The sequence below is a fragment of the Equus przewalskii genome, chromosome 27 (assembly GCF_037783145.1).
Source record: "Equus przewalskii isolate Varuska chromosome 27, EquPr2, whole genome shotgun sequence".
NCBI lineage: Eukaryota > Metazoa > Chordata > Mammalia > Perissodactyla > Equidae > Equus > Equus przewalskii.
In genome coordinates, this window is record NC_091857.1 from 39,239,064 (window position 1) to 39,253,732 (window position 14,669).

The following is a 14,669-nucleotide window of genomic DNA, read 5'->3' on the forward strand; positions in this document are numbered from 1 at the left end:
AACATCCTTCTAGCTTAGATGGTGTATACATCCTTAATTATTTCCTTAGGCTAAATCTCTAAAAGGAACAGTCCTCGGTAAAAGGTTTTGTGCATTTTTCAGGCTTTTGGTAAGTATCGCTAAATCAGAGGGTTGGCTTATTAATTGTGCCAGCAGCTGTCCCAGTGACTGGCAGAGACCCGGCCTGGAGCCACTCGTTGTGCTGCGCCTCGGGACAGCCGTGCAGCAGGCCCTGTGAAGACGCTGCTCTCCTCCAGATTGGGCCCACCAGCCTGGGCTCTCCGTCTCTGAGCCAACCATCTAGGCTTGATGTGAATTTCTGAAGCATAGTTCTTTCTTATTAATAAAAGGAGAAGAAGGTCTGGCAACAGTAAATGCTGAAGGACGTAATAAGGGACAGAGAATATAATGAGTATATTGTCTGAGTGATAAGTACCAGGTCACTGAAAAAAAATTTTGTTTTGATGATTGGTGTTTGTGTTTGTTTCCTTTTCTACTCCACCCTGTAGGCATAGGGAGAATTCTGTGTCTGGTGAGGAATAAATGTTGATAGTTACAGTCCTTGAGAATGCCTTAAGGATAAACTACTGAACTGATAGATTCCAGCAGTTCATAGATTGAATAAATACATGTTAGCCCTTTGGGATCTTAGGAGTGGGCTGACTGGACCCCTTCATCTGTCAGGGGCAGAAATATTCTCAGAGGGGTGGAGTGACTGGAATCACAGCCAGCTGCCGATTTGATAGTTGTCTTCCCGGTGCTGACCTTTCACCTGGTGGGTCTGCTAGAGCGTGGGCTGCTTCCCCTGTTTTGTCTCCTGGCTTATGATTCCACAGATTAGCCCTTCCTCCAGAGGGCGTGAGGGGGCACAGAGACAGTGAAACTTAGAATCTCTTCTTTTTGCTACTTGCTGGTGATTCAGGTGAAATATTTACTGAGGAGAAATGTTGACGCTCCTAGCATCAATATTTTAAAATTATTTCTCAGTTCAGATTTATTCATATTTCTAAATTATTATTATCAAGGATAAAGTTAGTTACCTTTTCCAACCTGTTAGATGAGTATGTTGCCTTTTCCAAATCCATTGGAAACTCTCTTAGTTTTATGCCTTTGGTATTTTTACACCACAGATGCAGTCTTTTTGTAGTGAGATTGTATCACACCTATATGTTCAGCCATATTCATTAAGCCTTTACTTATTACTTATTTATTAACCCTGCTCTTGAGGAGCTCCCAGTCTGGTGGGAGAGACGGACCTACAGAGAGAGAAGGTGTTTACAACGTGGCCCTCCCGTGGTCGCGGTGTAATCACAGTGGGGGCCGAGCAGGCAGAGCAGCTGGGGGGGAGGGGGTGGGGAGGGCTCAGTGAGGATGTGTCAGCTGGGCCGGGGTTGAAGGGTGAATGGGAGCGTGCTAGGTGAGAGAGGAGAGCGTGAGAAGTTCAGAGGGCTGAACTGGGAATACTAAGAATTCAAGCCATAGACACCTAGGTTGGATCCATGTTATAATGGTCGTCGTGTGCCATGTTATTGCTTTCTAACTTTTATCCTGTCAATTACAAGGAACTAGAGATTTTTGAAGGGAGCAGGGAAAACAAGGTTTGGCAACTAAGTGTGATATAATCACCTTATTTTACAGAGATCCCTGGAGGCAGGGTCTAAGACTCAAGACTTGTCATAAATCCCTCTCCCCTTTCCAGTCCATTCTACAGCAACTCTCGGAACAGTAGTTACTGCTCATGGGGCATCAAACCTGTTCTTGAGGAGGCCTTTTCCTCGGCTGATTTCTCACTGCCTGCCTGATGTCTTTCACCAGTTAAAGAAGGAAGAAAGGCAGGGAGGAGGGAGGAGGAAAGGAAGGGGAGGAAAGGAATCAGTTTTCACTCCAGGAGAATGGTGGCACCTGGGCAGTGGTACTGTGCTTGGAGAGTATTTTCCAGATAGTCCGTTCATGTCTCTGCAGGTGTGTCGTGCTCTCCGACCCCTTGAAGGACTCTTCTCGAACTCAGGAATCCTGGAATGCCTTCCTGACCAAACTCAGGACATTGCTTCTTATGTCTTTTACCAAAAACTTAGGCAAGTTTGAGGATGACATGAGAACCTTGAGGGAGAAGAGGACTGAGCCAGGCTGGAGCTTTTGTGAATATTTCATGGTTCAGGTACTTGATTAATTATAGAACTAGACAGTTTCCTTCTTCTCTCCTTCCCTGTCTGTCTTTCTTAATAGGCAGCTCTCTTCTGGTAATTCTTATTGGCACAGTTTTTCAAACTAAGAGGCAACGTAGTAGCTAACAGATGTTTCAGTCTCTTGGCCTGTCCAGCAGAGAGCAGAGATGGTCTCCTGAGTAATTACGTCATCAGCTCCCCTGCCGCTTCAGAGCTTGGCATCCAGCCTTTTTTGAAATGGCCTTGTCCTCAGGCCATTTGACACTAATTGTGGTTTTGTTAGTGTCTTGGGCCTTGTGGGGCGTCCACCGTGGGAGTGACTCAGGCAGGGGAGCCCTGGCAGTGGTGATGGCCCTGGTGATGAAGATGCCCTCCACCTGCCCAGCACTGGGATGAGATTATGACTGCCTAGGAGTATTTCCTCTGCGGTGTAGTCTTATAGCCTTAGGTTCTAATAAAAAGCTCATCTTAAGCTAGTTTCTTTACCATAGTTTACAAAATGTTTAGGTTTTTAAAATTGTAGTCCACACTCAGCTGTTTTTCTCTTTTGAGAAGAGACGTGAACAAAGGGGTGTGACAGTATAATTTGGGGATAACACTGCAGGAGGTGACAAGAAGGCTGCTCTTAAGGTCCCTTATTCTTGTTCACCCTATTTTGACTGAAAAAGTATAATTTTCATATTTAAAAATCAGATATGTATTAATTGCTGATGAAATAATACACTTTGAATAAATAAAAGACTAGTTCTGATTAGAAATTCTGGTATTTCTCTTCTTCTGGTGCTTAGTGGTACTTGGATGATTGGTAGTCGTAGGGAATTGGAATGTGTTCACCATTCCGAGTGATTGACCCATTGCAGACCTTCCAGATTGCCCTGTCTCTCCACCCTTCAAGCTTAGTAAACTTAGTGTCTAAGAGTTACAAACAAGAAAGGGGGAGTCTGAATGAACCCAGTGGAATTGGATAAGAATCTGACGTATCAATGTGAACCCATGGTTGGATGGATGGATGGATAGATAGATGGATAAGTAGATAGATAAATTCAGAAATATAGATGTATGTGTGTGTGTGAGGGTTGGCACACGTACATGTATTTCTTTACTCTGTCCTTTGATAGTGCCTAGAAAAAATGACTCCAGTAACAATGAGCACGCCTAGTGTTAGGATCTTGGTTTCCAAACTCCGTTCTCCAATAAAAGGTGCCAGGGCTCCCTGTAGAAGTAGTTGATTCTGGGCCTGGGGCAAGGAGAATTCAAGATGGACCTGGAATATGTTGTAGAACCAGAAAGAAGTAAGTGCACAAAAAGAGATGGAGGTCCGTCAAAGAACGTAAGCAGCACCTAAAGGAGCCTCCTAATGGCCAAAGCTGGAGCAGTTTGTGCAGCAAAATAAATAACCATAGAATTGGATTTTAACCCATGGAATAAAATTAATATCCATGAGTCTGCATGGCTATAAATAAATCGTTGGTTAAATAAGTAAATGGAGGCAAAGGTTCAGCTCTTCCATATGGAAGAATTCCAGTTAAAAAATGTCTGGGATGGCAAGGGAGATAGCAAGGATGAGAGGGGAACTGGCGTGTCCCGTGCTGCGGCTGGGCCATGGAGGGTCTCCAGCAGTCACGCTGGCCTCCTCCCACTTCTCTCCTGCCTCCTCTCTGGGCGCGCGTGAGTGTTGCCATGCTGTGGTCACCGAGTGGATTGTCACTCAGCGTCATGCGAGCGTTCCTCGCAATGCTGCCTGCTTTCCTCTGGTGTAATCTGCAGTAGCTATGTACTGTTTCACAAAACTGAGTTATGTTTTTGCCTTTTTTAAAACTTCTTTTTGGTGAACAGGAGGAACTTGCCTTTGTTTTTGAGATGCTGCAGCAGTTTGAAGATGCCCTGGTGCAGTATGACGAGCTGGACGCCCTGTTTTCTCAGTATGTTGTCAACTTTGGTGCTGGGGGTGAGTAGTGAAGTTTTGGAAGCAAATTCTTTTCTCAGCGTAGTTTTTCCCACTTTTCAGTAGTTTGGAAACTGCCATGTCTTTAACCAATGATTAAATCATTTGATGTTTTTATACGAATCATGTAGATTCCTATGGGAACTGGAATGGTTCCTGTAGGAAATGAAATGAGAATTAGGAATTAGTCACTTAGACTTTGAGAAGGATCTTAAGTAATGAAATGTTTAAGACGTTTTTCAGGCATAAAGTGTCATTTCTGTACTGGTGGTGCCCCTGCTTCCGGGCCCCTCGCCAGCACAAGCCTGGGAGTCTTACTTCTCCTGAGAGACTGTCTTTGTAATATTGGAGCGCTTGTGCAGTGAGTTTTCTATGACACCAGTGTAATGGGTATTCATCTTTTTTTAAAACTTTTAAACAATGTCTTAAATTCTTTTAAAAGTACAAAATTAGTACAATGAAACCATATACAAAGAAAGTTTATAATTGTCCTGTTTGTTGGTTGACATTTATTTTGAGAGAAATGGCATCGTTTTATATAGAAATTTGTCTGTAGCCTGTTCTTATTGACAGCCCCTCACAGGCGTGTCTCCGAGGTCACAGGTCAGTTTCTGAGTTATCTTTGTTCATAGCTGCCTAGTGCTTCCCAGTGTGGATTTGTTCACATGTGTGCAGCCATCCCCTGGTCTTGGACATTTGGGTTGTTTCCACTCCTGCCACCACAAGCAGTGCTGTCATAGCCATCTTTGAAAACCCTTGTCCCAGTGTCTGAAGAAAGGGCTGATCTCAAGGAACCATAACATCTGCTAGAAAACTTGTGGGAAGATGAGGTGCTGGGACAGTCAGCTTGAGCCAGGGACACTGTCCTTGTTCTGGAGATGATGATGAAATGTCACTGATTGGGTCCCACTCCAAACCAATGGTTATGAAGTTCAGGTTTGGATCCCTTACTTTGCTAAGACAGAAATATAAACATATAACCAAAGCAAAATATTTACTAACAGAATAAAAAAATTTTAGAAGAGGTAAAATTACATTTCTTAGATTTTACATATCCATACTATACATATATATCTTTTAAATATCTTACATATTTCTTACATTATATTTCACATAATTTCTTTGTTCCCTCAGTTTTAAAATAAATCTGGGGCAATTTAAAATCTAGGAGTAAGCCTGGACCACCTTTCACAGCTAAATGATAAAATTGTTCATTTTTGTTCATTTATACAACAAACACTTATTGAGAGCCCACTATGCCAGGCACTGTTCTAAATAGAGTAGGGAGCAAAACAGAATCCCTTCTTTCATGGACTTTACGTGAAGGGGGAATAGGCAAAGAAAATACACGTATAACTTGAAGTCACTCACTAATACTGTTAAGCGCAGGCTGCAAAAGAGCCTCCAGGGGAAGGGGCTAGAGTGACAGCAGGTGCTGGCTCATTCAGACAGGACGGTCTGAGAGGTTCTCTGAGGAGGCGGCATTGGACTGAGGCCTGAACGAAACATGGCAGTGAGCCGGGAGAGTACTGAGGATGGGGCGTTGGTGTAGGGACTCTGAGGGGTGGGGAAGCGCCTCACTCAGCCTTCAGGTAAATAGCTCTGAGTGTACGTTCCGTTGGATGAAGGATGCTGTTAGTTGTAGTTGCCCCTTCAGCTATTTAGTAGCGTCAGTATGCCAATATGGAGTCACTTCCTGATAGGAACATCAAATGACATGGTTATGATAACCTCCTTTTTGGAGTCAGAAAAATGGATTAAACATTTTTTTCATGAATGTCAAATGACTTGTTATTGTAGATTCTTATGTTTATTTTAAGATCATATTTGAGTCTTAAGACAATAAGTTAGAATTGGGGAGTCCTGTTGGCAATTTTTGATAGGCAAGAATTTTTTCCCCTCCTCTTCCTACGTCTACATCTTCCTTGTCCTTTCCTCTAGGAGCATGACTCAGGTAGTTGACATGGTTGAGTTAGAGGCAAGCGTGAGGCTTAAATAAGTAAGGAAAAGTGTGGGACGAAGGAAGGCAAAAAAGACCAGCATGGCCCCGTGAACAGGCTGCTCTCCAGCACACAGGTAGAGGTGAGCTAGCACAGCACGCTCCGGCCCAGGCCTGGAGCCTTCTCAGAGCTGACTGACCACAGAGCCTGAGGTCTGTCTGACCACTTAACCCATCTGACTCTGATTGCTTCCCAAGCTGTTCCTGACCTGGGCATGGTCCCTGTGCTCATCATCAAATGCCGAGTACTAAGTGGGTGTACTTGTGGTAACTACCCCAGGCCTGCATCACTAGCCCAGTTCCACGCCAGACCAAGGGGGGCGGGCCAGTGGCTAGGGAGCAACTGATTGTTAAGCTGCCCATTGGTATACGAGGTCTCATAGTCCTGAGCAAGACTCTCAGAAGGTGAAGTAATCTTAGTCAGCGCCTTTCATGATGTGTGTTTGTTTAGATGGTGCCAACTGGCTGACTTTTTTCTGCCAGCCGGTGAAGAGCTGGAATGGATTGATCCTCCGAAAGCCCATAGATATGGAGAAGCGTGAATTGATACAGAGGCAAGAAGCCACCCTGTTAGATCTGCGCAGTTACCTGTTTTCTCGCCAGTGCACCCTGCTCCTCTTCCTGCAGAGGCCGTGGGAGGTGGCTCAGCGCGCCCTAGAGCTGCTGCACAGCTGTGTGCAGGAGCTGAAGCTCTTGGAAGTGAGTCGTCTCTTTTCCCAATTTACCCGTTTCTTCATTGTTCAAACAGAAAACTCTGAACCTTGAAATCCCAGGCATTGAACTGTTGGTGCTTAGGAAGGATTTTTCTTTTTCTGAATGTCTTTAATTTTTAGCGTATTATTTGTGTAGTTACTCTGTACATTGATTAATTAATTGCTTGAAAATATAATTTCTGCTCTCAGCATGGTGGAGTTCCTGTTGGCCCAAAGCGAGCCTCTTAGATCAGTTTCTTAAAATTACTTTTTAAGATAACTGGCTTATTCCGTAGGAGCTGGTCTTCTCTGATCAAGATTACTCACCTCATGGACGTGCAGAACTAGGTTTTGTAGGTAGACATTTCTTTCAGAACTATCTTTTCATTTTGCACATGAGCATGCGGGTAACAATGTGAGTGACACGCAGCAGGCTGTGCCACATTAATCAGTAGCACGAAGTTTAATGGAAGGGACATTGTAAGTATGTGTGGGCATGTGTGTGTGAAAGAGCCAGTCAGTGAGGCTCTACACTGCTTATCTGTAGGAAATATTTGCCTTTGAAGCTTCATTCGCCCCAGGGCTCCTGAGCTCCTTTACTCCCATGAGTCGTGAGCATTTGAGTGAGGTAGGGGAACTTTGACGACTGTCTGGTCTGCGGTTCTCACCTCTGTTGTTTGAGTGACCTGTCTACCCAGAGAAACGCACACGTGCACATAGGAAATGTTCCGTGTAGCTTCAGAGGATCCACGGATACCCACAGCCCCGGTCCCCTGGTCACAGGCCCAGCGGGTGTCTATTCCGTTTTGCAGATGAGGAGAGTGGGTCTGGAAGCGGTCAGTAACTTACCCCGTGACACAACTAGTCACAGAATCCCGACTGTCGAAGCCAGGGCAGTGTCCCTTCTGTTGTGCTCCACACCAGGGCTCCCGGGGGCCCTCTCTAACGGCCTTAGACGGTGAGGGCACCTTAACCGCATTGGCTGCACCCTTGGGAGGGCTAGTCGTTTGTAACTTAGTAGCGTCTGTTTTGTGTACCCTAGAATACTAAATAACAGGCTCAACACTTGGTTTGAAATAATCTAAAGAGATTTAAACTTTTTCTTAACCAAATGAAGAGCAATTATTTTAGTTAATTTCTAAATAAGAAATACCTGGCCTAGGTGAGGCATAAACTCAAGAATTTAAGAATTTTTATCAAATTATTTTTCTTGCCTTAGACATCCGATCAAGTGAATGAGGAAAAATAATGATTTTCTTTGGCTCCCTCTGAGTAGATTTAGATAATCGGCTTTTGCTCTTCCGACCTAGCTGGGCAGACAAGGGGGCTGGGAGATAACTGTTCATTACTAGGACAGGGCTGTCTGTGTTCATCTGTGTCTGGAGATTTTACCTGGTTTAGAGATTCAGTCTTGTTAGTGGATTGGGGGAAAATTGGGGTATTAGAGTCCAAGCAGTTCACACTTGGCACTTTCAAATGGGGAGACCTGGGGGGGTTCACTAGGAAGTGCTCTTGCTCAGCTTCAGGCAGGTGTGGGAAACCACGGTGGGCAGTGCTGAGCCCAGCCCGTCACAAACTCAAGAGTGTTTAAGAATCTTTCTCACCTTCTTTTTCTTGCCTTTGAAAGTTGACTAGTCATCAGGTGGCTGCTGGCCTGCAGAGAGGAGAGGAGGCGTTGCCAGAGCCAGGCCGAGGAGGAGAGGGCTGCCGTGAGGGGCTGGGCCCTCCTGCTGAGGGGCTACTGTCTCTGCAGGAAGGAGCCGGGCACCTACGACCACTTCCCTCTCCTCCTCTGCTCTGATCTCCTGCAGGCCTTCTGGAGGCTGGGAGGCGGGGGAGCTGTTGACAGCAGGGGGAAGTGGAAAATGGAGCTGGGAGGCCAGCCAGGACATGCAGCATAGAGTCGGGGTGGCGGTGCCTTTTCTTCTCATGTCGTTGCTCACTTGCAACTGTCCCCTCCTGGAGCCCTTCTCATTCCGGCTTGTCCAGACAGTGCAGGTGGGGCTGCCGGAGGGCATGTTAGCTGTCTCCCTCGTTCACTGCCCAGCAGCACACTTGCCTCCACCTGTCAGCTCTCCCAGTGCACAGTGGGTCCTTCTGCCCGACTTAGCTTGTCCCCTGAGCTCTGTGACCTCCCGGGCCATTGTGGAAGTGAATACACACGGGTGCATTATTACCCTTTTGGCTGGAAAGAGAAACGTGCAAGTAACAGGTGCCTCAGAGGTGCTTGTGGCTCAGGGGCAGTGTGTCAGCGTGATGTGGTTGGGCCCTCGGCTCTCGGGCTCTGTGTGGGCGTGCACTGAGGGCTTCTTAACTGCTTTGTGGTGCTGCGTGCACCTCACATCCTTTGCAGTGTTCTTTCCCCTGGCTCTTTTCTTTCTGAATGAAATGGTCATCGTCATCTAGATCTTTCCTTGAGTAGAGGCTGTCCCTGCTTTCTATTACATTTATTGCTCTTTTCTGGTTCTGCTATGTCCCTCTTAGATGAGTTGACCAAAGCTGAATGCTGAATTCAAGGAGGACACACCACCCACTGCTCGCTTTCTCCGTCTCTCTCCTTAATGATCCAACTGCTTGGTGCCTGTCCCCTCATGCCCCACCAGCTAGTTGCCGTGTATGCCTGCGCTGTCACCTGTGTCTGCATTTGTCAGCCTAGTGGACGAGGTAGCTAGGCCTCTTGGATGTGCCTTGCCTGCTAAACTGCCTGGGCTTGGAGTCGCCGCGCTCCTTTGTCAGACCCCCGTCCCATGGGTAGATAGGCCTGCACGATCTTCTCTCGTCTTGCTCTCTCGTTTGACCAACGCTGACGTGAATGCTGTTCTCTTGCAGAGCTCCACTGGTGACTTCTTTTTCACTTCAGAAGTGTTTTCCTTGAAGGTGTGACTCGAGTCCAGTTGTCAGGTGTCCTTCGTGAGGGTCAGGTTTTAGGAAAACAGCCAGCACAGAGGCTGGGAGGGTGGTCTCTGGAGGCAGCCTGTCTGCCCTCAGATCCCACCCCGCTTCCCGCCAGGACTTGACTGGTTGACTTACCCTTTGCACTGCTTTTCCATCTGTGAGATGGGGCAAACCAGTAGCTGCCATTTGGATTGTGAGGACCCATGAGATAACGTGTGTCCAGGGAGCGTTAGCACAGTGCCTGCACGTCATCAGCCCTTCATACAAGTTAGGTCTTAGCGTGCGTGACCTTCCTTGTTAACATCTTCTGGAGTATTTCCTTTCAAAGGACAGAGAGTTCCCTGTAAACTCAGGTGCCAGCGTTCTCATGAGACTGTGGAGGTTGTGCGATGCTTGAAGCACGAAATTATTCCCTCAACTTTCTCATCCACGATTCTTCCTGTAGGCTGGCGTTTTGGTGCGGGAAGATTGTTACGTCTGAAATAAGCTTTACAGTTGTCAATTAACTTAAAAAGTTTATTCTTAGAGTTTCTTTTAAATTTTTGTAGAAACATTCAAAATTCAAAAGACTCAAAATTATTTCCTTTTTCTGTACGTTTGATTCTACGCTTGAGAGTAGCCTCATTTCCCTGGGACTAGGCTAGCGTTCTGGTGGATACTTGTTCATGTTCCCATCAGTGGCCAGAGGCCAGCGTTGAGCTTTGGTTCTGACACACAGGGCCGAGGTGGCTCACACTGGTGCCATCCCAGCCGTGGGCCAAGCTGTGGGGACAGAAGCTAGGGACTCGGCCAGCTGCAGACTGGGCCTGCGTGTGGTTCTTTTAGGGTTACACTTATGTTAATCCATTTTAAGCCCAAAGCCTCAGTATTGCAACCATTTTGTGCATTTCTAATTGTGACATTTCTTTAGCAGAAAATGCTGTATATATTTACTTTCATGGCTTGTAAAGCATGTCCCGGTAACTTCCTGGTTGATTTATCAGTTGATTTAAAGTATCTTCTTTGAGAGTAGGAGGCAGTGTGGTGGCCAGATGCCGTGGGAACAAGCCCTACCTTTGTGGTAGGGCCTGGAGTCACACCCCGGGGGTGCCAATTAAGAGCCTTAGGTGAGCTCCCTGATTGAAAATCCATAAGAATGGAAATTGTACCTGCCCCATATGGCTGTTAGAGATCAAGGAGTAACATCCATAAAATTAGACCAGTTTTGTGTGAGTTCAAATGACTCCATTGCAGAGTATTTCTTTTTTTCTACAGCATTTAAAAATTTTCCCTCCATTTACCACAAGGTGAATATATTCTCTGTATAAATTTGGAAAATACAAATTTAATACAAAAAACAAAGAAGGAAGTCTCATTGCTTAGTCTAATAGCGAGAGGTCCCTTTTCGCCCATGGCCTTTCCGTCTGTAGAGGAAGCGCAGGCTGTCGTCAGTCCCGCTGTGAACACTCGGACTCTTTAAATTCTTGGTGATCATAGCCATGTGTGTCCTTGTACATCCGTCTTTGTGTGATGTGTTTGTACAAGTAGAGTTGCTAGTTCAAGGAGACACGTTTTTAAAGCTTTTAATATATATCGTCAAATTGCCTTCCAGAAAGATCGTCCCATTCTCAGTTATACTAGCAATGCCTGTTTTCCTGCATCTTTGGTAAGAAAAAAAGTAATATGTGTATATATTTTAATCTTTAACAAATTGGTAAGTAGAACAATATTAGGAAGATATATTCTAGAAGCCCATTATATGTGTGTTTCATCGACTGCCCGAATGATTTTTTTTTAATGTGTTCACTTCAGGGCTGATTTGTTTTTATCCTCTTGTGTTCTGACTGTGTTCGCACACAGGGTGGGCCGAGTAGGAGCAGGACTCCTTGGCATCCCAGAGGAGCCGCCTGGTCTAGAGACTGGCCAGAGCTGCACACAGAGCCCATCCCAGCCAGTCGGCCAGTTTGTGAACAGGGGCCACGTGTGGTCGAAGCTTCCAGGTTAAGCCACAGGAAATAGATTAGGCCTGTGATCCAGGCTGGCCCACTGGGATTGGTGTTCTGAGGTTGGGGCCCCACAGAGGACGAAAGCCGAGGCGTGGCTCAGGAATGCAGCTCAGGGTCGTCAGGTACTCGCTGTGTACCACACCCTCCGCCGGACTCCTCCGTGGGCAGGCGGAGGCTGTTGTGTGACATTGAGCCATGAGGACCTGCACTGGAAGAGCAGTGGCAATGGGCAGGAGGAGGGAAATGTGAAGGGTGTTGCTGAGGCAGAACGGCAAGAGTTGGTGGCTCTCAGGAAGCAGAAAAAGGGTTAGAGGAAAGGACTGCCAGGCATCGTTGCAGAGACAGATAACTGCCTGCCAGGCACCGCTGTGAGTGCGGGGCTGGGACACAGGGTGCACGGACGAGGAAGAGACTGGGCCCACTACCCTCAGGAAACCCAGAGAAGAGGACGTTGAGCCAGCCATGCACGCAGGCTATCAGCACGCTGCTGCCAGGCCAGGAGAGGAATGTTCAGGAGAGGGGCAGCGTCAGGAGGGAGAGCAGCCCTGCGCGGGTGCCGCTGGTCACCTGAGTAAGCATTTACACGGGGCCTGGTACGAGGGAGGGAGGTTTCTCAGGATGCTTTTTGTGTGAGCCAGGTTTTAAAAGATTCACTCATTCAACAGATGTTCACTTGAGTGCCTCCTTTATGCCAAGCAAGCATGTATTCCAGGTGCTGTATTTTTAGCAGAGAGCAAGAGAGACCAGACCCCTGCCCTGTGGAGCTTGCATTTTGATGGAACGAGTAGGCTGAGGAAGAATTCACCAGGTGGATGTGGCTCGTGGGGCAAGTGTGAGAGTGCATTTCAGGTAGAGACAATTTGGTCACCTTTAAGGAACCGTAAAGGAGCTTGGTCTTGGTAGAATGTAAGGGGGGGAGGTAGGGCGTGGAGGGGAGGGTACAGAGGTGCTGGGGGCCAGATTTGGAAGGGAAGCATGAGGGTCAATGTATGTCACCTCGAAGGTTGGATTTTGTTCTCCAGCTAGTAGGGAGCCATTGTGGGTTTGAAGCTGGGGTGCCGTGAAAGGTGTTAGGACCTGGTGTGCGGAGGGCAGAGAGAAGCGAAGCGTCAGGTGGGGCAAGGAGAAGAGTTGGAGACTTCTGCCATAATCCGAGGGAGAAAGGATGAAGCACAGAACTAAGGCGGTTGGGGTAGATTTTAAATAAATGAATTCAAGAAAAACTTGCTCAATGAATAAAATGGTTTTGAGTCAACTGAATATATGTAAAAATAAATCTTGATCTCACACTGTCCACAATTTCAGGTGGAATTTTGATCTAAACAAGAAAGTTTCTGGAAGATAATATGGGAGAATATCTTCATGACCTTGAGGTTAGCAAATGTTTCTTAAGCAGGACTAAAAGGCACTACCCATAAAGGAAGAGAGTGATAAAGTGGGCTACATGAAAATCAGAACTTCTCTTGGTCAGTAAATACCATTCAGTGAGTGAAAAGGCAGGCCCCAGAGTGGAGGAGTGTGTCTACAGGCTGTGTAGTCGAGGCTCTTATCTAGAGAATGTGAGGAACTCGCACAGATCAGGTAGGAAAGACTGACACAGGAGCGAAGAGGCAAGGGAAGATGTCCAAAGGGGCGGTAAGCCATGTGAGAGGTGCTTAATCTCATTAATCCTAGTGAAATGCAAGCTAAAACCACTGTGAAATCCCACACACGTCCCCCAGAATGGCTGACATTGAGAGGCTTGACAAGTGTCAGTGAGGGTGGAGAGAGGGAACTCATTCACTGAGGAGGGAGTGTGAATGGACCCCCTGCTTTGGAAAGTGTGGCAGCACCTGCTGGAGCTAAACACAGACATCCCCTGTGACCCGACAGTGTCAGCCCCTGGCGCACACAGGATGTGTGCGCGTGTGTACTCAAAGACAGTGCAAAAAGGCTCGTGGCAGCATTAGTCATAATTGCTAGAAACTGGAAATAACCCAAATGTCCATCACACGCAAGGGATGCAGTTACTGCTGTGTGTTCAGATAGCAGAAGAGCATACAGCAGTGAAAACGAATGTAGTGGACGAATCGTACCAACATGAAACTGAGCTAAAGAAGTTAGACACCAGAGAATGTGTGCGTTTCGATTGCATGAATATGAAGTTCAAGATTAAGCAAAAGCAGTCTGTTGTGAGGCGCCCACCAGCGATGGTTTGCGAAGGGGACACGACTGGCAGGGGGCTCTAGGGTCCATGCTCTGCTGCGGCCATGGCTCCAGCGGGGGTGGGCATGCGAGGGTTTACTTAGCACGCGGTGTTTTTGAGCTATTTGGGTTATATAAAAAGTGGAGGTTTAGCAAAAGAAAGAATAAAAAGAATGTCTTTAATTTTAGGCTTGGAAAATGGTAAAACAAGAATAATAGCAGTCTATCAGGAGAGGAGGGGCTTTAAGAAGACTAAGGAATATAGTATATTAAGAAATTAGTTTTAAAAGTTTGTTGTTGACAAGAGAGGTTCTCTAGATGGCCCGGAAGTCTGTGGAAGGGTGCTCGGCGCCCTTCTTGGTCGGGAATGTGAGTCATCAAGAAACGCCGAGACCACCGCCTGGTAGCTGAGCAGCTGCCGGAGCTGCAGCTCTGCCGTGTGGGCTCGGCCCGCAGCGGGGCGCGGAGAGTGGCTCCTTGTCGGGTTTGGGCGGCAGGGGGTTCTGGGCCTGGCGGCCTTCAGAGGGACGCAAGCTGCCACCACCTGCAGACGTGTGGGTCACTTGGCACTCCTGGCGTGTTTGATGAAGTGCGTGCATCCCGCGTCGGCTGCCTCTCAGGCGCCGGGGCTGGCGCTCCTGACTGGCTCACTGACGTGAGCTCGCCTTCGCTGCACCAGGCTTACAACCGCTTCTAGTGGTTCCTTGTTACCATGGCTGCGGTGCAGCCGCTCTTTTCCAAAGTTTATCAGGCTTTAAAAGTTCTCAGATTCTACCATGATGGGTAAAACAACATTAAAAAACA

General features: G+C 47.0%; 1 protein-coding gene across 11 annotated transcripts in view; it reads left to right on the forward strand.

Annotated features, from left to right (window-relative positions):
• Window positions 1-14,669, forward strand: part of TRAPPC10 (trafficking protein particle complex subunit 10) — a 102,344-nt gene that overhangs the window by 41,321 nt on the left and 46,354 nt on the right. For 4 of the 11 annotated variants that reach the window (XM_070597781.1, XM_070597783.1, XM_070597784.1 and 1 more), the window contains 3 exons: window positions 1,963-2,158; window positions 4,002-4,113; window positions 6,561-6,808. The exons of 1 other annotated variant lie outside the window; for it this stretch is intronic. In XM_070597781.1, coding sequence (XP_070453882.1) covers window positions 1,963-2,158; window positions 4,002-4,113; window positions 6,561-6,808 — 556 coding nt within the window. Of the gene's footprint in view, window positions 1-1,962; window positions 2,159-4,001; window positions 4,114-6,560; window positions 6,809-7,097; window positions 7,155-14,669 lie in introns of all 11 variants that reach the window. 6 more of the 11 variants (XM_070597779.1, XM_070597782.1, XM_070597785.1 and 3 more) reach the window with 2 other exon arrangements.